At 56.3% G+C, this 23,880-nt stretch overlaps 1 protein-coding gene across 2 annotated transcripts in view; it reads right to left on the reverse strand.

Moving 5' to 3' along the window:
• Positions 1-23,880, reverse strand: part of LRRC4B (leucine rich repeat containing 4B) — a 78,105-nt gene that overhangs the window by 4,365 nt on the left and 49,860 nt on the right. The window contains exons 1-2 of one of the 2 annotated variants that reach the window (XM_043436429.1): positions 22,255-22,933; positions 19,760-20,091 (exon numbers count right to left, since the gene is read on the reverse strand). In XM_043436429.1, the coding sequence (XP_043292364.1) occupies positions 19,760-20,056 (297 nt within the window). In that variant the 5' untranslated portion in view covers positions 20,057-20,091; positions 22,255-22,933. Of the gene's footprint in view, positions 1-19,759; positions 20,092-22,254; positions 22,934-23,880 lie in introns of those variants that run through there. The other variant, XM_043436430.1, reaches the window with a different exon arrangement.

Genomic DNA, 23,880 nt, shown 5'->3' on the forward strand with positions numbered 1-23,880 from the left:
TAAAATTTCACAAGCTTTGTGACATGGCCAAAAAAAAAAAAAAAAAAAGATTAAAAAAAGTTAGGGACTTCCCTAGTGGCCCAGTTGTTGACTCTGTGCTGCCAGTGCAGGGGGCACGGGTTCAGCCTCTGTTTGGGGGACTAAGATCCCACATGATGTGATGGCCAAAAGATTTAAAAAAAAAAGTTATGCCAGCAGTTAACATGCATTGGATACTTCTTGGGTGCCAGAAGCTATTCTAAATGCTTTATGACCAACAACTCAGTCAATCCAACAAATTGCCCTGAAATCCGTAGAGTAACTATGAAATCCATGGAGCTCCAAAAGCCAGGTTTCTCAATAACTTTGGCACGAAACCCCATTTGGTGGCAAAACCTGATCCGAACTCATGTGAAGTTGTTTAAAGCTTTTATTGATCCCCTTCTTGTGACTAGTCAAACATTCCACTCTAGAACATTCCCAGATTTAAGAAGTATGAGATCCTTGGGGGTGCTGTAAACATAAATGCTGTATATGAGTATCTTTCTAATATCGGATGGCCAAACACATTCATCCTTGAGGGTGTCACACGAGGGGTTATGAGTTATCTCCATCTAAGTGGGAAGATGAGGGTGAAAGAGGAGAGTGGGAAAGCTGGCTTAAAACTCAACATCCAAAAAACTAAGATCATGGCATACAGTCCCATCACTTCATGGCAAACAGATGGGGAAAAAGTGGTAACAGTGACCAATTTTCTTTTCTTGGGCTCCAAAATCACTGTGGACAGTGACTGCAGCCATAAAATTAAAGGATGCTTGCTCCTTGGAAGAAAGCTATGACTAACCTAGACAGTTCAAAAGCAGAGACATCACTTTGCTGACAAAGATTCATGTAGTCAAAGCTATGGATTTTTGCCAGTAGTCATGTACAGATGTGAGAGTTGGACCCTAAAGAAGGCTGAGCGCTGAAGAATTGATGCTTTCAAACTGTGGTGTTGGAGAAGACTCTTGAGAGTCCCTTGGACTGCAAGGAGATCAAACCAGTCAATCCTGAAGGAAATCAATCCTGAATATTCATTGGAAGGATTGATGCTGAAGCTGAAGCTCCAATACTTTGGCTACCTGATGTAAGAACTGACTTGTCAGAAAAGACCCCAGTGCTAGGAAAGATTGAAGGCAGGAGGAGAAGGGGACGACAGAGGATGAGATGGTTGGGTGGCATCACTGACTCGATGGATGTGAGTTTGAGCAGGCTTCAGGAGTTGGTGATGGACAGGGAGGCCTGGCGTGCCACAGTCAGTGGGGTAGCAAAGAGTGGGAACGACTGAGTGACAGAACAAGGACAAAGCGGGAGGAAGTGGAGGCACAGAGAGACGCAGTGACTGGCCGGGGGTGCACAGGAGGGGCTGGCAGATCTGGGATCCGACCGAGGTTGTCTGGCTCCAGAGCCCCAGCTCTTCACCCCTGCACTTGGCTGCCACCTGTCAGGGTGGAGGTTGATGGACCACAGAAGGGGCAGCGCTGGGCTGGGCGTGGGACGCAGAATCTAATCTTACCAGATTCTCCTCATCAATCACTGTGCTGGTTACAGCAAGGCACAGGAGACCGCACAGCCATCAGACAGCTTTTCTGCAGCCTAGTTATGCCACGGAGACGCTTGCATTCGAATATTCAGGGGATAATGGAGAACCCTAAATAGCAGACAGTGTGCTTATGACCTCATAGAACTTAAAAAAAAGCAGCCAAGGAACTGGGTGTGTGCATATACGCAGCAAGAAAAGGCCGCAAGGACATGCCCTAGCCACTTCTTGGTGGTGAACTCCAGCAGCTGGGGATTATGGACTTCAGTTATTTTTCTTAAGTTATGCTTTCTCTTTAATGAATAAAAACTACTTTTACGTAGAAAAACACTTAAAAAACTTAAAAAAAGAGACTCTAACCTGAGAGGCACCCCAGGATAAGGAACAATGTTAAACCTGGTGCAGTTATCATTGTAAAACAAGAGCCACCATTCCTGACGGCATGACCCAACAGAAGCATGACGTCCGCTATGTGTTTAATTGTCAATTTCCTAGAGGCCCCATTAAAAAAAAAAAAAGATCCAAGACAGGTGAAATCAATTGTAATGATTGATTAGCTTGATAGTTCCAAGATAGAAGGGGACAACACAGGATGAGATGGTTGGATGGCATCACTGATTCAATGGACAGGAGTCTGAGCAAACTCCGGGAGATGGTGAAGGACAGGGAAGCCTGGCGTGCTGCAGTCCATGGGGTTGCAAAGAGTCGGACACGACTTAGCGACTGAACTGGATTCCCTGGTAGCTCAGCTGGTAAAGAATCTGCCTGCAATGTGGGAGACCTGGGTTCGATCACTGGGTTGGGAAGATCCCCTGGAGAAGGGAACGGCCACCCACTCCAGTATTGTGGCCTGGAGAATCCCATGGACTGTATGGTCCATTGGGTCGCAAAGATTCGGACACGACTGAGCGAGTTTCATACACTCACTGGTGACCGAACAGCAACATTATGGTTTCAGCATGTAATCCAGGGGAGAACTTACAAATGAGATATTTTACGATCTCTTTTTTAAATTTGTTTTTACTGAGCTGGGTCTTCATTGCTGCGCAGGCTTTTTCTCTAGTTGCAGAAAGTGGGGGCTGATCTCTAGTTGCGATGCCTCAGCTTCTCATTGTGGTGGCCTCTCTTGGTGCTGAGCACAGGCTCTAGGGCACGGGCTCAATGCTTGTGGCCCACGGGCCTAGCTGTTCCGCCGCATGTGGGATCTTCCGGGACCAGGGATCGAACCTGTGTCTCCTGCTTTGGCAGGTGGAGTCTTTTACCACTGACCCATCAGGGAAGCCCCTATTTTACACTCTTTCCACACAAAGTCTTTGAGGTCTGATGTGTGTTTGACAGGCCACACCCTTAGCAGCAGGTTCCTGCCTTTCCCCTCAATAATAGGATATTGTGAGCCTTCCCCATGTCATGAATATGCTTCTAAAACCTGACTTCTGTGCCCACCTAGAATCTCCTCCTGGAGCTACACCTGCTTTCAGAGATGGAATTGACAAGGTCAGTTTTTTCTTTTCCTTAATGCGCTCCTGCCTCATCTCGTTTCCTACAGTGAACAGGCTCACCTTTAGACTTGGACGTGGCTAGGGAGGGCTGGCCTGGGGACGATGTGGCGCATCGATGCGGATGCAGCCAGGTCTGTGCCTGCAGTCGGGGATGAGAAGAAGCGGGGCTGGAAAGCCTTGGCCTGGCAGCTCTCAGAGGCCCTGGAGCCCCAGCACTGCTGCATGGGCCACGGGAGCCTGGGTTTCCTCCTCTGAGCGACCCCAGAAAGAGCCCAGTGTGTCCTCTCGCCCACCCATCCCGCGAGCTTCTAAACAGCAGCATGACCAAAAGCTTTCCCGATCAAACCGGCCGGCCCTTTGCTTTGCTCAAGTCTGAGTTTTCCCAAATATAATAGCCACAGAACCCCTCTCACAGGCTGCCTTTCCTCATCACCCTGGGAAACGCTGGCAAAGCCCCAAGCAGGCCTTTTAGTGGCTGTTTCTATTAATAGCAACAATAATAATAACAGTAATATCCAGTCATTACTAATCACTAGGCAGAGAATGAGGTGGGCTCTTCAAAGGTCAGACTTGAGAGTTCAGACTGAGAAGCTGAGAACACAGGGGTTGCTGGCCCAGGTGCCGGCAAGATCCCCTGGGAGGGACTTCCCTTGTGGTCCAGTGGCTAAGACTCCACACGCCCAGTGCGGGGGGCCTGGGTTCCATCCCTGGTCAGGGAACTAGATGCCTCATGCCGTAACTAAGGGTTCGCGTGCCGAAGCTAAGACCAGGTGCAGCCAAACCAACCAACCAATAAATAAAAAGAACTTCTGGGAGCTGCCCCATTGCCCCCTCACCCTGTCTGAGTCACACAACGCCCCGTGGTCCTCCCTAGTTCCCAGCAAATCCATCCACATGTCCCACGCTGCCCCCACTCCTTCTGGGGTCCCTGTTCTCCAGCCCACCTTCCCAGTCAAAAGCAGGAATGTAGCTTTGCACCCTGCATTGTCCACAGCCTCCCCATGTTAGGGCTGGTCGACCAGCAAGCCAGCCAGTTCTGTCCCTTTTGAATGTCTCACGCTTCTTCTGTTCCCACTGCCCAGTTCAGGCCTCAAACTTCCCAGCCTCCAATCTCTTCCCCTTGAGTCCATCTCCAGGGCCTTGCCACAGCTGGAGCTGACCCGGCCTCTGCCTTCCTCTAGAGCCCTCCATGGCTCCCCAGTGCCCTCCGGGGAGATTCAGCCTGCCTTGGAAGCCTGGCTTGGCCCTCTTACCTGCAGTCATCACTCCAGCTGCATTTCAGCCACTGTCAACTTCTAGAACTATCTCACAGGCACTCCACCTTTGCATACACTCTTACCCTGCTCAGAATGCCCTTCCCTTTTCATCCACCTAGAAAACTCCCACCCACCCTATTGTGCTACAGTCCACGGGGTCGCAGAGAGTCATCCACAACTGAGCGACTGAACTGAACTGACCCTCTTCTTCTTGTTCAGTCACTCAGTCATGTTCGACTCTCTGCGACCCCATGGACTGCAGCGCACCAGGCCTCCCTGTTCCTCACCATCTCCCGGAGTTCACCCAAGTTCATGTCCATTGAATCAGTGATGCCATCCAACCATCTCATCCTCTGTCGTCCCCTTCTCCACTTGCCCTCAGTTTTTCCCAGCATCAGGGTCTTTTCCAATGAGTCAGCTCTTGGCATCAGGTGGCCAAAGGAATGGAGCTTCAGCTTCAGCATCAGTCCTTCCAATGAATATTCAGAACTGATTTCCTTTAGGATGGACTGGTTGGATCTCCTTGCTGTCCACGGGACCCTCCAGAGTCTTCTGTAGCAGCACAGTTTGAAAGCATCAATTCTTCCACATTCATCAGCCCTCTTTCTGGTCCATCCTCTTGAACCCAGCCCACATGTCTCTCATTCATCCATCCATCCTTTGCCTATTTATTGAGCCAGGGTAGGGCAATTCTGAAGGAGCAAATGAAGGAGGACTGTTCTCCATGGAAGGGCACTTTCAACACCAGGCCTGCAGAGCTGACTGGAGGACATGAAGTACTTGGTGAGATTCACTTGGCACCCGCAGGCGGCATCTGAGCTGCATCGATGAGTGCCAGGCTCTGGGCTGGGCATCCCGAACCACCAGCCCAGCTTGTCCTGCCCAGGCCGGTGGGGCGGGTGCTATTAGCGCATGTTCGCAGAAGGAACCGCTCAGTGAGGTTCCAACCTGGGCAGTGCAGAGCATCATGCCTCGTTTCGGAGATCAGACGGCTCAGCAAGGTCGAGTGACTCAGCAGGGCTGCTCACTGGGCCTGGGGGAAGCCCACAGCTGGTAGGTGGGCCCAGGTCTCCCTGGTTCTCTGCACAAAGCAACTGAAAGCACACACGTCCCAAAGGCGCATCCCGGCCCAGCCCAGGGCTGCAGCTGCTCCTGGTCCACGTGCTTTGTCCCCTTCAAAAGGGGGTGTGTGATGGAAGCTGCAGGGGCACTCCCTGGGCGGGGCTGGGGGGTCTCCCTGCCAGTCCCTTTAATGATGCACTCGGGAATAAGCAGGCCGCAGGCCGGGGGTGTGGCGGAGAAGGGAAGCCCAGGTTTACTGAGGCGGCGCTGTAGGCTTGCTTTAAATAGTGAGTCCCTTTATTTTTAACAGGATTCCAGTCTTCTCTCCCTCCTCCTCTCTGCAGGGTGACTGGGGAGCACCCTTGTTGGGGGCGGGGGCTGCGGGTGGGAGTCAGCACTGGCTGGGTTCGAATCTCGGCTTTGCTGCTGACCAGTGGTGCGAGCTTGGCCAGGTGTCCTAACGTCTCTTGAGACCATTTTCCTTGCAGGTCCTGCAGCGTTGTGAGGCTCGGACAAGACAGTGAGTGCCCGGGACACGGCAAGCAGGCAGTAATACGTATTTGTACATTGTTGATGAGGCTGATGATGACTGTTAACAACTGTCGTACCTCCGGGCTTCCGGCTTCTTCCCTGGCCGCTTTCTCTATATCGGCTGCCAGAACTGTCTGAAGTGCAGTTCAGATCCTGCCACGACCCTGCTCACAGCCCTCCCACGGCTCCCTGTGACCCTCAGCCTGGTGTCGGAGGCTCTGTAGGACCTGCCCTGCTGGCCTCCCCTCTGCTCTGGCCACAGGGACACATACGAGGTGCTAGTCGTTCACCTGGCCTCTCTGCCTCTGCACAGGCTGTGCCCTCCGCCCGGAATGCCTGCTATCGCTGCTCAGTCGCTTCTCTGCGACCCCATGGACTGTAGCCCGCCAGGCTCCTCTGTCCATGGGATTCTCCAGGCAAGAATACTGGAGTGGGCGGCCATGCCCTCCTCCAGGGGATCTTCCCAAACCAGGGATCGAACCTATGTCTCTTATGTCTCCTGCGCCAGCAGGCAGGTTCTTTACCATTAACGCCACCTGGGCTTCTAGTTCCCTGGGACGTTCCAATTGCCTTCTGCCAGGAGTCTCTCTCTGGCCTTGTGCTCACTGACTCGTCATAGGCATTCTCTTAGCAGACCCTTATCATGCTGCTTCAGTGCATATGTCTCCTTGTCTGGGCTGTGAGTCTTCATGAGTAGACGCCATATAAATCATTTCTGCCTTCTCTGCACCCAGGCCAAGGCTTAGTCAAGGCTTAGAATGGACAAGGCTCATTTGGAGAGCATCCATGGTGTGAGTCAAAGCTATGGTTTTTCCAGTAGTCATGTATGGATGTGGGAGTTGGACCATAAAGAAGGCTGAGCACTGAAGAATTGATACTTTCAAACTGTGGTGTTGGAGAAGACTCTTGAGAGTCGCTTGGACAGCAAGGAGAGCAAACCAGTCAATCCTAAAGGAAATCGACCCTGAATATTCATTGGAAGGACTGAGGCTGAAGCTGAAGCTTCACTCCTTTGGCCACCTGATGCAAAGAGCCAACTCATTGGAAAAGACCCTGATGCTGGGAAAGATTGAGGGCAGGAGGAGAAGTGGATGACAGAGGATAAGATGGTTGGATGGCATCACTGATTCAATGGATATGAGTTTGAGCAAACTCCCAGAGATAGTGAAAGACAGGGAAGCCTGGCATGCTGCAGTCCGTGGGGTTGCAAAGAGTCAGACACAACTGAGCAACTGAACAACAACCACCTAAAGATCAAAGCCAGTCAACTTCTCTCCTCTTCTTCCAGACAGTACAAGGCTGATCCCATCTCTGACTCTAACAAAGGGCGCGCCAAGGCAGGTTCCTAACAAGTCAAACAGAGGAACTAGTATTTGTTGCGTGCCTAGCATTTAGCAGACCCTGTGCTAAACACTCTGAGGTTGTGATCTGCTTTGATCCTTGTGGAAATCTTGTCACATGGAGATGACCAACCACATGCCCTTGCCTTCTCTCTGCACAGTTGGTGGTTTACAGCTGAGGACACGGAGGTTCACCGAGGTGAAGTCATTTGCCTCCAGTCTCACAGCTCCAGAGTAGCAGAACAAGGACTCTGTCTGTTTCTCCTGAATCGAAACACCACTTCTCCACCACGCCCACACCTAAACCCAGACGGCGGGGCTTCTGTGGGTTCCATCTCGCTTCTCTGAGCTGCAGAGCCCGTTACCCACATGCTGACTTGCTCATTCGGAAGATACTCTTTGAGTGCCTGCTATGTGTCAAGCACTGTGCTGGGCTCTGGGAATCCAGCAGGGACAAGACACAGCCACAGCCGACTTCCCAGAGCCCAACCTTGAGAGGGGACCAGAGACACCCAGCATACTAATTATGCAAATGATCATTTAAGTGGTGATGGTGTAAACAGATCTGGGGAGGTGCCCTGGCTGCAGGGGAGAGGCAGGCCTGCGGTCCCTTCTTCACCCAGCGCCATCTGAAACCCCTCCCCGAAAACCCTCTCTGATGCTAAGGGCCAGCTCACCCTTGTGTCCACTGGCCCACAGTGGGATGGACAAGGTGGGGACTGGCTTCTCGGAGCAGGCAAGTCCCCCTGCCCTCCCAGCCTGACGTCTCTGGCTCGAGGGAACGCTGACATCCAGTGATATGACAGAGAAGCTGAGCCTGGGGTCCTAGCCACCTGAGTCCCTTCCCCCTGTAAGGGCACATTTGCCAAGCCCTCCCCACCCCCACCCGTGAGCCTGGCTCTGTGCTAATTATCATGGATGCAAACAGTAGTCAGGCAGGCCTGGGAATGTGGTCTTGTCCCTGACCACCTCCCTCCCCGCCAGGGACTTCTCCCCCGCTCCTTCCATCCTGTAACCTTGCCTATAAATTAGGGGACTTTCCACTTCAGTGGTGGTAGATAAATGCTATTAAAGCTGGGGAAAAAAAAAAAACAAAAACAAACCCACTGTGTTCTGTTGGGATTTTTAAGAAAATAAACTGTCAAGAAATCCCTTATTAAAAATTTAACTGTGGTTGGAGAATCATGAGGCGAATTGTTCATCTGAACACTATGAAGATAAATCGCTCTGATAGGTTTTGAACGTAATGAACCGCAAACAAAAATTTAGTAAGCTTCCTGGTTTTTTCTTCTCGTTAATTATTTTAGGTTCACTTTTTCTTCCCCCCCTTGGGCTGTGTTGGGTCTTAGTTGAGGTAGTCGGGCTCAGTAGCTGGGGTGCTCAAGCTTAGTTGCCCCACGGCATGGGGGATCTTAGTTCCCCAACCAGGGATCGAACTCACACCCCTCTGGGTCCGAAGCACAGAGTCTTAACCACTGGCCTGCCCGGGAAGTCCACGCTCACTGTTTTTTTGTTTGTTTGTTTCTTTTTTTCCTGTACCCGCTGCTTTTATGACGACTCCTTCTATTTCTTCCTTCTCTGAGGTCAGGGACTTCAGCGGGGATCTGTCTGACTGCGAGGATGTGGCCGGAGCTGGGCAAGCGTGCAGGCCACTGAGGGCTCCCATCTTGCTCACTGAGCCCCCCGCCTAGGCCTAAGACTCGGCCCCCTGGGGCCTCCCCCTCTGGAACACGGGAACACGGGCCCTGAGGACTGAGAACAAACATGTATCACGACAACATGGCCCCGCCCAGGGGCCACCCAGAACGGAGCATCTTCTCCATCATCACTCCGTCACTGCCGACAACAAATCCAACAAATGTGTCCCTGCTAGGAGGTTCCGGGCCGTACCGGGCACCGCTCTAACAGGGGCTCCGAGAGGCTCCAGGGGGGCAGGGGCAGCTCTCCCCTGCCGTCCCCCAGGAACCATCACAGGAGAGGGCGGCTGAAACCAACCTCTCAGCATGCTCTATGCGCTGGCCCTCCTTGGCTACATGGGGCGGCAGGGGGTGCTCAGGCCAGGGCGGGAGAGGAGACCGCCTGACGTCCACGTGTCGGCTCCCTGGACAACCACTGTGCTCAGACAGACCCCGCCCAGCCATCCTTACAGGCTGAGCCCTGCGGCCTGGTGGGTAAGGCTCGGGGGTCGAACAGGGACCTCCTGTAGAGCACGGGGAGCCTGGAGGGGAGGCGGGGGGGTTGGGGAACAGTGGACACATGTATACATATGGCTGCGCCCCTTTGCTATTCATCTCTAACCACCACACTGTTCATCGGCTGTGTGCGTGCGTGCTAAGGCCCAGGGCGCTCTTCCTGCATCAGACCTGCTGAGGTGCTGAGTCCAGGGCCCCAAGACCGCACGGCACACAGTGGCGCTCAGTACGTGCTGGTCCACAGCTTAGAGACATGGAATTTCTTGGCAGCTGTAAGATGGAAGGACCATTATCCCCATTTTGCTGATGAGAAACCTGAGGCCCCAGTGGGTTCCATAATGTCTCGGAGGACTCATGAGTCAAATCTCAACAGTCCCCCACCATCCTAAGGGCCGGGGTTGCCAAGGTGAGTGGGAGAGTGGAACAGCATTCAGAAAAAGGGAACAGCGCATGTGAAGGTGGTGAGCTAGGAGGGAGCAGGAAGGGCCAGTGTCCTGCCCGGGATGCAGGAGCCTGGAGTGGGGAGAGATGGGAGGCCGAGTCCCGAAGGATTCTGCCTCCATCAAGGTAGGTACCAGAGCGAACACCTGGGCGTCCGATGTTCAAAGAAGCAGACCAGCTCGCTGGCACAGGAGTTGCCCCGTGAGGCCCGAGGTGTGTGGCATCATTTCCTGGGCCCGCTCACCCACACACCTGACTCTGAGGCAGCCTTGCCGCCCCTCCCACCCCAGCCCAAGGCAGGCAGCCCACTCTCTAGGGATAAATGGGGGAGGGGCTCCACCCACATCTCCTCCCACTCGGAAAGACTAAATCTAAAAGCAGGCAGAGTTCTCACTCTGCCTGTGTGCTCAGGGGCTTCAGCTGTGTCCGATTCTGTGCGACCCCATGGACCCCACCAGGCTCCCCGTCCATGGGATTCTCCAGGCAAGAATACAGGAGTGGGTTGCTATGCCCTCCTGCAGGGGATCTTCTCAACCCAGGGAGTGGACCCATACCCGCTGTGACTTCTGCATTGGCAGGCCTATTCTTTACCCACTGAGCCAGCAGGGAAGCCTGTGAGAGCCCTAACCTGGAGACAATCCAAATGCCCATTAACAGGACTTCCCTGGTGGTCCAGTGGTTAAGACTCTGCGCTTCCAGTGCAGGGAGTGTGGATTTGGTCTCTGGTCGGGGAACTAAGATCCCACATGCTGCTTGGCGTGGCCAAATGCCCATCAACAGAAATGCAAAGAGGAACTGAGGTATCTACAATGGATAGAACATGACCCAACAATACGGAAGGGAAAGGGGCGCAGCCACGGCCACAGGAAACCCGAGGGACGCGTCTCAGGGGGTGTGCGGAGCAGAAGCAGCCAAATGTGCAGGAGGGGAGCTGCCCGGAGCGAGGATGCTGGGGGAGGGTCCAGGGTTCTTTACGTTCCACTTCTTGTCCTGGTGGTGTTTACGTGGCCCTTCTCTCTCTCTTTTTTTTTTAAAGTTTACTTTTTGGCCGTGCCACACAGCATGTGGGATCTTCATTCCTCGACCAGGGATCGAACCCTCACCCTGTGCAGTGGAAGCTAGCAGCCTTTCTTTTTTTTCCACTTAACTATTTACTTTTGGCTGCACTGGGTCTTCATCACTACATGCGGGCTCTCTCCAGCTGCAGAGAGTGGTGGTTGCTCTCCGATGCAGCTACTTGGGCTTCTCTTTTAGGGACCACGGGCTCTAGGGCACTCGGGCTCTGGTAGTTGTGGATCCCGGGCTCCAGGGCTCAGGCTCAATAGTCGTGGTGCACGGGCTTTGTTGTCTTGAGGCATGTGGGATCTTCCCAGACCAGGGATCCAACCCGTGTCCCCTGCATTGGCAGGCAGATTCCTAGCTACTGGACCACCAGGAAAGTCCCAGCCCTTCTCTTTCTGATGATCTTTTTGAGCTGGACATTCACTCCATGTTCTACTTGTGTGTGTGTTACATGTCATAATGAAAATAAGTCAGGAAGAAACTGACAAGGCTTCCAGAGTCCCGTCTGACAGATGCGGAAACTAAGTGCCAGAGAGGGGGACGGGATGACCCGGGGTTCTGGGGGGCGCTGGGATGATCCGGGGTTCTGGGGGTTGCTGGGATGACCCGGGGTTCTGGGGGGCGCTCGATGACCCAGAGTTCTGGGGGGCGCTTCCAAGGGAAGGAAGGAGGAAATGAGAGTCAGGATGGAAGCTGGGGAGGTCGAGTTAGGCATCCAGTCCTGGGAGCCTGGGCATGACTCCTGAGGCTGGTTGTCCCTTCCTGCCCCAGTGACCCTGGATGGGGAATCCCACCAGCCTGCCCTTGCTGACCTCCAAAGAGGGTCCTTCTGCACCCACTCTGCTCACCATTCCCTTCCTTCAAGAGCTCTGGCTGGGAAAAGTCCATCTGGTCAAAAACTCTCTGTGTTTCCTGATGCTGGTAGGACTCGACCACCCAGAAAATCACAAAGTGTCACCTCGGTCACGCACCACGGTGGGTTCTTCTCTGCAACAGACTGACTTTCTTGAAGCCGAAGCCTGGCTGGCAGGGCCTCGCTTTTCCGCTCTGGCTCCTGGGACCTGGGGCAAGCTGTCGGGGTCACCGTGATTTGGGTGACTTTGGACAAGCAGGGGGACAAGCCGCCTGTGCCCCTGTTCCCACACCCGTCAGATGGGAGCAATCCCGCTGTTACAGGAACAAACGAGTTGGGGCAAATCTTCCACAAACTCTAGTTCTTTCTCCCTTCTCCAGGGAAAGGTGAGTAAATCCCAGTGTAGGCTTCTTCCTTTGACTTGTGTAACATTTTGTACTTATTTTTGTTTTTAACAGTTGTATTTATTCTGGGCTCTGCTGGGTCTTCCTTGCTGCATGGATTTTTCTCTAGTTGCAGGGAGTGGGGGCCACTCTCCAGCTGTGCTCGGGCTTATCCTTACGGTGACTTCTCTTGTTGCGGAGCACGGGCTCTAGGCAGGAGGGGCTCAGTAGTTGCAGTTCTCAGGCTCCAGAGCACAGGCTCGGTAGTTGTGGCACATGGGCTTTGTTGCTCCAAGGCATGTGGGATCTTCCTGGATCAGGGATCGAACCTGAGTCCCCTGCATGGACAGGTGGATTCTTAACCACTGAGGCACCAGGGAAGCCCTATACTCGTTATTTTTTAAGTTCAATCTTTTCCCGGTTTCAAAAAGTGTTAAATACCCTCACTGTAGAGTGAATTTAGAGAATGAAGAAGACATCAAGAAGAAATTCAAGGGATTCCCTGGCGATCCAGTGGTTAAGACTCAGTGCTTTTACAGTTCTGGGCCCAGGGTCACTCCCTGTTTGGGGAGCTGAGCTTTCATAAGCCGCAGCGTGGCCAAAAAAAAAAAAAAAAAAAGGAACTGCTAACATGTCTGAGTGGTCCCTGGATTTTGTTTTAATTTTAAATTAAAATTTAAAGACACATTGGACACACTACTTGCATCCTTTGAAAAGTTCAGTATGATCTTCTGAGCATTTCCCGGTGTCCTTCAGTAGTCTTCGAAACTTCATTTTAAACATTTATTAATTTATTTGGCTGTGCTGGGTCTTGGTCGTGGCAGGAAGGATCTTTTGATGAGGGACATGGACTCTGCAGTTGTGCGCTGGCTCTGAAGCGTGCAGGCTTTAGTAGTTGCAACGCTTGCATTTAGTTGCTCTACTGCATATGGGATCTTAATTCCCTGAACAGGGATCGAACCCATGTCCTCTGCCTTGAAAGGCAGATTCTTTACCACTGGCCCACCAGGGAAGACCCTGAAACTCCATTTTAAATCGGTGCATGAATGTCCTGTCATCAGGATGCTCGGTGATTCCCTGAACTGATGTCCGATCACCGGGAGCCCAGGCTGCGTCTGTGTTTTGGCTGTTGGGCCACCCAGCCTTCAGCATAACACTGAGCATCTCCTTAGGATGGAAGCGTATTTCCTAGTCAAGTGACTCCCACACATTGCCCACAGGACCCCATGGTGGGCCCCAGAGGGACCAGGGCAGCCCACAGAAGCTTGGGCAGGTCAGCGTACTTTGTGAGGTCAAGTGCATCATGTCCTCTGAATTCCCCTGGCGTGCATTCCGAAGACATGATCCCACCGCAGCCCCCAAGGGGCTCCTGAGGGAGGGCTTGTGGTGGGGGCAGCTTGAAGCTTCCTGCAGGCTGGGGGGTGTTGGTGGGGGCGTCCCATCACGGGAATTCTGCAGCAGTTAAAGCAACCGAGTATACATACACAGACACACACACACAGAGCGACGTGGAAGGCTCTTAACAACCCAGGCCCGGTGAAAACAGTGAGACAAAGGAAGCCGTCTATAACGCAGCTTCATTTACATAAATTAACAACGCATGCACACAAAGCAACAATAAGCATTTTGCAAGAACACACACAAGCAGAAAGATCCAGAGTAAACACACACGGATGGTCGGCTCTGCTGGGGGTGGGGAGGAGAACAGAGTGGGGATGAGGAGAAGAGGTCGAGGCTGTGACTGAGGGAGGGGTCCCAGAGAGGACCCCCCGCCGCCCAGGGCTGGGAAGGGGTGAGCTGGCTGAGCTCCGTGCAGAGCCACGGCGTCTACCTGGACCCGGAGGATCCGGGGGAGCAGGGGTGTCCCCGAGCCGGCCAGGGTGGGCAGGTGCCCGGCCTGAGTGGCATCGGGACTGAGGGAAGGTGAGTCCCTAGGGCTTTGCCTAGAAAGTATCTCCGAGGGCCCGGCCCCCTGTCCCGGCGGCTACATGGGCGCTGCGCTCCCGGTGTGGTTCTCACCCTTGCTGGACTGGAAGCCGGGGTGAGTGGGATCAGGTGACTGAACCTGAGGGCTGCCCCCAGTTCTTGGGGAGGGGGGCTGCAGGACTGGCTTGCTACAGCTCACGGAGGCTCCCCTGGGGCTGGCCTTCTATCCTCAGACAGACACCTGCTGAGCGCCTAGTGCGTGCCAGGCTCTGATCTGGGTTCTGGGGAAGCAGAAGGGAGTGGGGAAGTCCCTGCCCTCAGGGAGGTGACCATCTGGCTGGGAGCCCAGATGACAAGCAGGTGATCACGGACAAGGGGGGCGGGGGGTGGCTCTTGAATCTCCCAACCCCAGCCACCTCTACGGTGCCAGGCCTCGGGCGTGTGCATGCATGTTTGGGGAGGTCACAGCCTCCCACCTCACCATCCCATTTCTAGGAATTTATCCCCAAGGCAGAATCCAGAATGGTACAAAGAACAAGCACTGAGGATGTTCATTGCAGTATTGTTTATATCAGTTAAAACATTGGAAATAAGAAGGGACAAGTGAATTAACCCGACGCCCACATATTGGAATCCACTGTGGTGGTTAAAATACAAGTAATAGACAGAGGAGACTGGAGGGCTACAGTCCACGGGGTCTCAGAGTCGGACATGACTGACCACACACAAACGTACAACAGACAAGTATCAGAATCAGGGAGAAAGATGTTCATGGTTAAACTCCTAGGTGCCAAAAGTCAGTTGCAAACCAGTGTGAAATGGGGTGATTGCATTTTTTCTTTTAAAAAATAAAAGCAAAATATCTCTTTAGAGACCTGAACCTGTCATACGCACAGAGGTGTGTGTGCTGAGTCTCTGAATGAAAAGACACCAAATGTTAATGGGAGTTACCTGTGGTTGTCGGATTACACTTGACTTTTGTCCCTGTGTTCTTACTTAGATATCTTTCCTAGTTTTCCTAAATTAATTTGTGTTTATTCTGGGATAAATAATTCAAAAGCACATTTACATAGGCACAGAAAAGAGCCAGGAAGGCTTTAAAACAAAACATAAACAGTAGTTATTTATTATATCTAGGTGGTAGGACTAAGGGTGAGTTATTTCAGTTTTTAAAATCTGAATAATTAAAAAGTTATTTGGTAACTAAGGTGACCTCACTTCTTCTGCTATCTGTCTGTGTCCACCAAGGGTGTACGATTCCACTAGACACTTCAAATCATCTGCTTTTGTGGACTGGACATTCCCTGACCTCAGGGAACATGTGGTTTGGGGGGTATCAGTGCTCTCCAGAGTGGGGGTGGGGTGCAAGAACCTCCAGGGGTGAGAAACGGAAGTGTTAGGATTTTAAGACATGTCTGCCACACTTGGGGACTTCCCCGGTGGTCCAGTGGTTAAGACTCCAAGCTTCCACTGCGGGGGGTGTGGGATCGATCCCTGGTCAGGGAACTAAGATCCCACATGACACATGGCTCAGCCAAAAAATAAAAAAAGACACGCCTGCCATCCTTTAATGGGCTTCTCAGGTGGCTCAGTGGTAAAGAATCTTGCCTGCCAATGCAGGAGGTGAGGGTTCGATCCCTGGGTCGGGAAGATCCCCTGGAGAAGGAAATGGCAAACCACTCCAGTATTCTTGCCTGGATAATCCCATGCACAGAGGAGCCTGGCAGGCTACGATCCATGCTGGGGTCACAAAAGAGTTGGACACGACTGAGCACGCATGCACACACACCATCCTTTAACGCGTAGCCATTTTTGTGTAAGCTTTATAACATGCGATCCATGGATGCTGTAGACCTTTGCATGACTTTTGTAATAAATTCATACATGTGTAATCTGACAGGGGTGTGGGTTACATGGTTTGGTGGCCAGTGGCCTGGGTGATGGGGTGATAGACACATGGGCAGGTAGATCCAACCAATGGGTCCACTCAGACCTACAGAGTCACCCTTTCTCCCTCTTTTCCTAGATCCACTTTGCAGAAAAAATTCTGTGGTCTCCACCTTCCAAACTGACCCAGCATCTGTCCGCTTCTTTCCACCTCCACCATAACCTGTCCCGGAGTGTGCCGGGCCAACCTCTCTCTCCGGAGCTCTGCACCAGCCTCCGAACAGGCGTGCCTGCCATCACTCTTGCCTCTGGGGTCCCCACACCTTGGCCAGAGAGAAACCCAAGTCAGGGCCCATATGTCCTCTGCTCAGAGCCTCCCCTGGCTCCTGTCTCCAGCAGAGAAGAGCCAAGCGCTCATCATGACCACGCGACCCTTTTGTCCGCTTTCTGTCTTCACCCCCACCCTCTCCTTGTGGCTCACTCCGCTCTGGCCATGCCAGTCTCCTGGCTGTTCCTCCTACACACCAGGCAGGCTCCACCCCAGGGCCTTTGCACCTGCTGCTCCCTGCCCAGAACGCCCCCACAAGGCTCCCACCACCACCACCTCCTCCAAACACGTGCTTGAGGAATTCCCTGCCGGTTCAGTGGTTAGGACACCACGCTTCCACTGGAGGGGGCTCAGATTCCATCCTTAGGAGAGAACTAAGCTCCTACAAGCCTTACAGCTCAGCCAAACAAAACAACCGAAAACAAACATTTGCTCAAATGTCACCTTCTCCATGAGTCCGCCCTGACCCCTGTGTCTATAATGCTGCAGCCACCACCCCCTCACCCCCATCCAGCCTCCTTCCCCACAGCCCTTAACATCTTTAACACAAAGCACATTTCTTCTGGGTTTCCCAGGTGGTGCTAGTGGTAAAGAACCCGCCTGCCAATGCAGGAGATGTAAGAGATGTGGGTTTGATTCCCACATCTTTAAAGGGTTGAGAAGATCCCCTGGAGGAGCGCATGGCAACCCACTCCAGTATTCTTGCCTGGAGAATTCCAAGGACAGAGGAGCCTGGCGGGCTGCAGTCCATGGCGTCGCGAAGAGTCGGACACGACTGAAGCAACTTTACACACACACACATTTCCTTTTAGACAAAGGCCTGGAATGCAGGCACTGGGAGGACGCATTTGGGTGTCGGTTTTGCTCACTGATGTGTCCCAAGTACCTACACTACAGCCTCCCTCCTGGAAGACGACCAAGTGATACTGAATGATGGAAGCGTTACGGGGGAAGGCCAGGGATGTTGGGGGACTGTGGATCCAGAGAGGAAGGCGATGAGGGAAGGCTCGCCTGGGGGACCTCAGGGCCAAAAGAGAGGCAGGCTCAGGCGAGGGGACGGTCTGAGCAGCCTCTCAAGGCTGGGAGAGCGACTGGTTGTCGCAGAAGAGCCTGGACTTAGTCCCAGAGACCAGGGGGTTTTGGAGCATTTCAGGCAGAGGGCTCCAAGACTGTGGCCACCTGATGCGGAGAGCCGACTCATTGGAAAAGACTGATGCTGGGAAAGATTGAAGGCGGGAGGAGAAGGGGACGACAGAGGATGAGATGGTTGGATGGGGTCACTGCCTCCATGGACATGAGTTTGAGCAAGCCGCGGGAGTTGGTGAGGGACAGGGAGGCCTGGCGTGCTGCAGTCCGTGGGGTCACAGAGAGTCAGACGCGACTCAGTGACTGAACAACACCCAGGCAGAGGGCGCTGCCAGGCCTGCGTGGAGGCCCCGGGAGGATGGGCTGGGTGTACGGAGTAAGGATCTGGCAGGGCTTGGGGGCGGGGGCACCTGGGTGGGGACGGGCCCTCAGCGGCTGTTGGAGGGGTGGAATTTTTCATCCAGCTCCCCACCACGGGCAGGTCGTTGTGGCGTGGACTCCGCGACTCCGTCGCAGACAGGATCCCTGATGCACTCACCTCCCCGCTTCGGCCAGCTTCCCCAGCCTGCCGTGCCCGCCCAGTCAGCTCTGTCTTCCTTCCCTTTTGGAGGCGAAGCCGCCCAGGGAGAGGGCAGGGCCTGGCAGCATCAGTGCGCCATCACCGGGATGTCGGAGGACAGGGTGAGGGAGCACGGGGAACACGGGCGGGAATGGAGGGCCCGATTAAGGGAGACCTGGACAGAGCCGGGAGACTGAAGCTGGACTCCAAGGTCGGGAGCGGGAAAGGGAGCCTCTTGGGGGAGGCGGCTGGGGTGGTGGCCTGGAGCCCCGGGGGGACAGAGTCCTGCAGCAGCGGGGCTGGGTGATGGGGGGGACACAGTCGTGCGGGAGCGGGGCTGGGTGATGTCAGGCGTTCTAGCCCCACAGCCACCCAGGAAGCGACAGCCTGGCCTTTGGCACTTCCCTTGACACTGACCGCCCACCCCCCCCAGAGGTCCCCTCTCTGCCCCCACAGATGGGGCCCCGGTCCTCAGGCAGTCCAAGACAGTCAGATGGCAGAGGGGGTCCCTGACCCCTTCCCCTTCCTGGGGTTAGGCCAGGAGGTGCAGTGGGGGAGGGGAAGTTTAGCTCAGACCCCTCTTCTCTCGTGGCTCTACGGGCTGGGAGAGAGAGGCCTGCATGGGGACAGCGGATTGAGCAAAGGCCTTTGAAACAGAGGGTCTCTGACTTCCCCAGTGGTCCAGGGGTTAAGACTCCGTGCTCCCAAAGCAGGGGGCGTGAGTTTGATCCCTGGTTGGGGAAGGTCCTGCTGGCCCTGCCGCACATCACAGCCAAAAACCAATCAACCAACCCGAGTGGTTCTCAGCGCTTCCCTGGTGGTCCAGGGGTTAAGATTTGGCCTTCTAACACAGGAGGTACGGTTTGTTCCGTGGGTGAGGAGATCCCACATGCCTCATGGCCAAAAAGAAAACCACCCACACAATCCCTCCCCTGCCGTGGTTCTCAACCAAGGGGATTCCCTCCGTCCCCAGGGGATATCTGACATCTGGAGATGTGGTTGGGACTGAGGAGGTGGGATGCTACTGGCTTCTGGTGATCAGGGACGCCATTCCACATTCTACAGCCCACAGGACACCTCCCCCCCAACCAAGGACGACCCCCCCCCAACCAAGGATGATCCAGCCTCAGAGTCAACAGAGCAGAAGAGGAGACACCTGCTTCAAAACACTGCAGCCCCGCCCCCAAAGCATCATGGGCGGCCCGTCTTAGCCACAATAATAATCGGATGGCACCTGCCCCGTTCCAGCAGGAGCCAGCACCTGGGAGCTCCCGGCTCTCATACAGACTCCGCGGGGCCGCGAGCCCCGAACCACAAGCGAATGAGCGCTGCTCCCCATGCCAGAGCAAGTCTACACCCTTGACAAGTATGAAGTCCAGCAGCCCTCGCACCTGCCCTGCGGGCAGAGCTCTTATCATCCCCATTTTCCAGATGGAGAAACTGAGGCCCAGTGTCATGTGCCCAATGCCCCAGGTGGCGGGCACGGCAGTGCAGATGGCACGGGGTGGGGGGGGCCTCAGGGAAGGGTCACCCCCAGCACGACCTGCGGCTCCTGCGCTGTGGGAGGCAGGCAGGCGGTCCTGCCGCAGCCCAGACACAGGGAGGAGCCTCATGCTGAGAAAACGCAAGACACAGCCTCAGCTCAAGCAACGAGGATGCACACGGTGTCCGAGAAGTGCCCGGAGACAGACGGACGAGCACGAATTGCTGGGGGCTCAGGGAGGGGGGACCGGCCGCCCGGCCACCACCCGCGCCCCTGCCCCAGGGCCCCCACCACGGCGGCCAGCCCAGCTCACCTGGATGCCGTTCTCCTGAAGGTTCAGGTACCGCGTGTTGACGGGGATGCTGGCTGGGACTTCGGCCAGCTCTCTCCTGGTGCAGATCACCCGACTGGCCTGGTTGCTGCAGGAGCAGGCCGCTGGGCAGGAGGTGGCCGGAGGGGTGCCCCCTCCGGCGGCGGATGTCACAGCCACGCCGCCCCCGCCGGCCCCCAGGGGCGGGGAGAAGAGCCAGAGGAACAGCAGGGCCCCATGGGGCCAGGACATCCTACCGGGCGGCAGCGGGGGGCACAGGGAGCCGCGGGCGCGCGCCATCCTCAATGTTCATGCTCCGCCTGGGCGCCGGGGGGCTGTCGGGAGCGGAGAGAGGAAGAGGCTCAGTGACGGGAGGGACCCCCACCCCCGAGAGGCCCAGCTCCTCCCCCGAGTCCAGACAGCTCTCTGCTGCTGCTGCCATCAAGGCTCAGGACCCAAGGGATCAAGGCCACCCCAGGTCCCAGGTGATGAGGGCCCAACAGGCCGAGGGAGGCAGAGAGGCAGGGGCTGGCCCTCAGCTCACCATCTCCGTGCTGGGAAGACTTTATGCCCATTTCCCAGAACAGGAAACTGAGTCTAGGGGGAGAGGATGTGCCGACAGGTGGAGACATCAGCCAGATTAAAAACTTGGTTCCTTGTGTGATTTCACAAAGGGACATCGATAAGTGGAGATGGAGTGAGAGCCAGACGAGACACAGGTGACAGACAAAAGGTGATGAGCCAAGCTGAGAAAGTCAGAGCTAGGATCTGGTGCCTGTCTCGGCATCCACCCAAGTCCCCTCGCCACCTGCACGTGCCTCTGGGAGGGGTCCGGCCCCCTGGATGCCCCCTCACCCCACTTCTCTCTCCAGGGAGTGCTTACAGAGGCCAGGTTTCCCAGGGACCCGGACACCCCACCCACCATCACACACGGGGCTCCTGTCTCCCTTGCGCCTCCTGGCAGCAGCTGGAAAGATTTAAGTTAGACTCAAAGGGGGACCTTGAAGGAGAAGGTGAGGTGCCAGACAAGGTAAGTGGGTAAGTGCTGGGTGTGGGCAGGTGAGGCTGGGAGGAAGCCCGTGGGGAGGCCGGGCGATGACGGGGGAGGAGGCGGCCTTGGGTGGCAGGGGCTGGAGGCCACGAGGACGGCTGCTGGGCCTGTGACAGTGGCTGCCGCAGGATGTGGCTGAGCCGCTGCCGGGGTAGGGGCTGGGTGATCGGGGACTCCCACCCGGAGCTCTGGGAGGGCAGTGGGCTGCGTGGGGTCAGGTCCTCCCACCCCCATCTCCATAGGGGAGAGACGGGCTAGAGGGAGATGGGCTAGTCATGACGGGCGCAGTGAAAACAACAACAATAACTTGGGAATTGTGAGTCAGCCCCTTCTTGCGCCAGACTCTGCACACGCTTGTGTAAGCTCCCGGGGAGCCTCGGGAGGAAGCTGTGAGGATACCCAATTGACGGATGAGGCCACTGAGGAGCCTGGGGCTGGCTGGGTAGCGGCAGAAGGGGACTGTGGTCCTGGGTTTACCCCTGGGGCGCCCGGCCCTCTCTTCCAAGCAGCATTTCCATCCCCAGCGCGCGCGCGCGCGCACACACACACACACACACACACACACACACGTGCGCGCGCGCGCGCCCAGCCCGCGAGCTCTGCTTCAACACAGCAGACCCGAGAGTTTCCCACGTGTGGGGAGGCCAGGGGGACCGGGGATGGGGGGCGGGTGCGGTCTGCACAAACGCGCGTACCTCAGCGGTGACGGGCGCGCCCTCGCGCTCCCAGACCCGCGGACCCGGGCGGCTCGCCCCCTGCACTCCGTGCGCACGCACGCGCACACGCTCCCGCCCGCGGTTTCCAACATCATTGTAACTCGGATTAAAAAAAAAAAAATGCATGTGCGTGTGTCCGTTGCCTGCGCGCGTGTGTGAGGGGAAGAGCAACAGCTAGACAAGAGAGAGAGAACGGAGAGACAGAGACACAGAGAGATGGAGTGGGGGTGGGTGGGTGGGTAGGGTGGGAGGGCGCTCCTGGGTCTACACCCTAGACTCACTTTCTGCCCAGAGGGCTGGGGCTGCGAGCTCCTCTCTGCGTGCCCTGCGAGGGCGTGGGTCCTCGTCCTGCGCCCACCTGCCTGTCCCCACCTCACGAGACTGGTGAGAAGCCAGTCGCCCCCCCCTCCCTCCCTGCCGCACCGCCCCCCCCCCCAGCCCAGCCTAGAGGCCGCGCAGCCCGAGGGGGCCAGGATTCGAGGCCGGGGAAGCCCCAGATCTCGATGCCCCTCGGGCGGTGGGAGCCCGGTAGCGCCCACCCCAGGTCCAAACCGCCCCTGCGTCTCTCCCCCCGCCGCCTCGGTGCCCATCTCGCCCGCTGCCAGCCCGCAGCCACCCCCACCCACTTCTGCGGCGCCGGGGCCTCCCTCCCCTCCTTCCTCGCCCTCCGCCATCTCTCCGTCCTTGTCTCCCCCCACCGCCCCCCGACACACACCGCGAGGAACACTCACCCCAGTGGCTCGGCTTCCGCTGGGCCTCTCCCTGCGCCCCAGGCCCCCCCCTCCGCATGCCTCCAGCCGCTGGGGGCTCTGCCTCCCCGGTCCTCCAGGGTTTCCCGTCGAGGTTGGGGGGGGGGGGCGCAGGGGCTTCTTGGGTCTCCCCGCGCCCCCCCCTCCTCGCCAGTCGCCCTTCCCACCCCCCCGGGAGGCTCGTCTAGGCCACTGCAGCAACCGTCTCCTCCTCCCCTCCCGGCTCGCCTCCTCCGGTCGGCTACCCCCGCCCCCACCTCCGCTTGCCTCCCGTCTGCCCCCGGGGACCCCGGCCCCCTGCTCTCTTCCTGCCTCCCCTGCCTCCTCCAGTCCCCCGTCCACCTCTTCAGGGCCCCCCAACCCCCTCCTCAGGCGCCCCCCTCGCTGTCTCGCTGCCCTTGGGACCACCGGGCCCCCCTCTCCTTCTCCTCCATCTCCTCCTCACTCTCGCTGCGCCCCCATCACCCGCTCGTAGGTCGGTCGGGGAGCGCCTCTCGGTCAGATTCTCTGTCCGTCTGTCCGTCCGTCTCGGTCTCCCTCGGCCGGGCTCCGTCTGTCTCTCCCTGGCTTTCTCCGCGATTACAATTTCTAGTCACACGGCAGTGCAGAGCCAAGCTGTGCGCCTCGGCTCCCTCCCTCCCCCCTCCTTCTTCCTCGCTTCCTGCGCGGGGCGGGCGCCTCCCCTCCCTCCTCCTCGCTCGCCCCCCCACCCCCCACCCTTTCCTTGCGCCGGAGGCCTCCCCCTCCCCCGCTAATCAAAGGCTCTGTTATCTAATTAACCCATTGGTTCTGGGCAGCCGGGGAAGGTCGAGGGAAGCGGGGGAGGAAGGTTGAAGGCTGGGCTGCCCGGGGAAGGGGGGGAAGGGGGGCTCTGGACCGTGCCAAGCCTGGCCTCGTGGTCTAGACAACCTCACGGGCTGCAAAACCGGGCCGGGCGGGCGCTGGCCGCCCCCCTCCACCGCTGGCCACAGCAGCCCCTCCCACACTTGCCCCCCGGAGTGCAGACAACCTAGCTAGGGCTTCCCTGCAGGCAGGCGCTCCCCTCAGCACCCCAGAAGCTCCCCCAAATGCCCCCCGCCACCACAAGGGTACAGACCTCCACCCCAATATACCAGCGAACCCGGGCCCAGGTCACCCGAGTCCTTCAGCCCGAGGGCCAGCCCCTGCTCATAACCACAAAGAAACCCACTCCCAGATGCAGTCCCCTCCCTCTGGACTTCAGCGGTTTCCTGCTATCCACCTCCTGATACACTTCTGCAAAATGGGCAGGGCAGCCTCTTCCATCCATTCTATTCATCCATCAGTCGATGAATCCATCCATCCAACAGATTTTTTCCCCCCATATCCCTACTATGTGCAGACGCCGGTAGAGATGCTGACAAACGCTACCCCCACCCTCCAGACCCCAACATCAAGTAGCAGTAGTAGGAGGATAGATCAAGCACCAGGGGGTCTGGGTTTGCGTCCTGGACCTGCTGTGTGACCTCGGGCCAGTGACTTCATTTTTCTGAGCTGCAGAAAAACACGGTGAGACAGGGATAATAATAGTATCTATCACAGGGCCACTGGGGGACTGACTGGCTCAGGAAATGGCTCTCTCTTGACAGT

Source organism: Cervus canadensis, chromosome 18, assembly GCF_019320065.1.
Source record: "Cervus canadensis isolate Bull #8, Minnesota chromosome 18, ASM1932006v1, whole genome shotgun sequence".
Classification (NCBI taxonomy): Eukaryota; Metazoa; Chordata; class Mammalia; order Artiodactyla; family Cervidae; genus Cervus; species Cervus canadensis.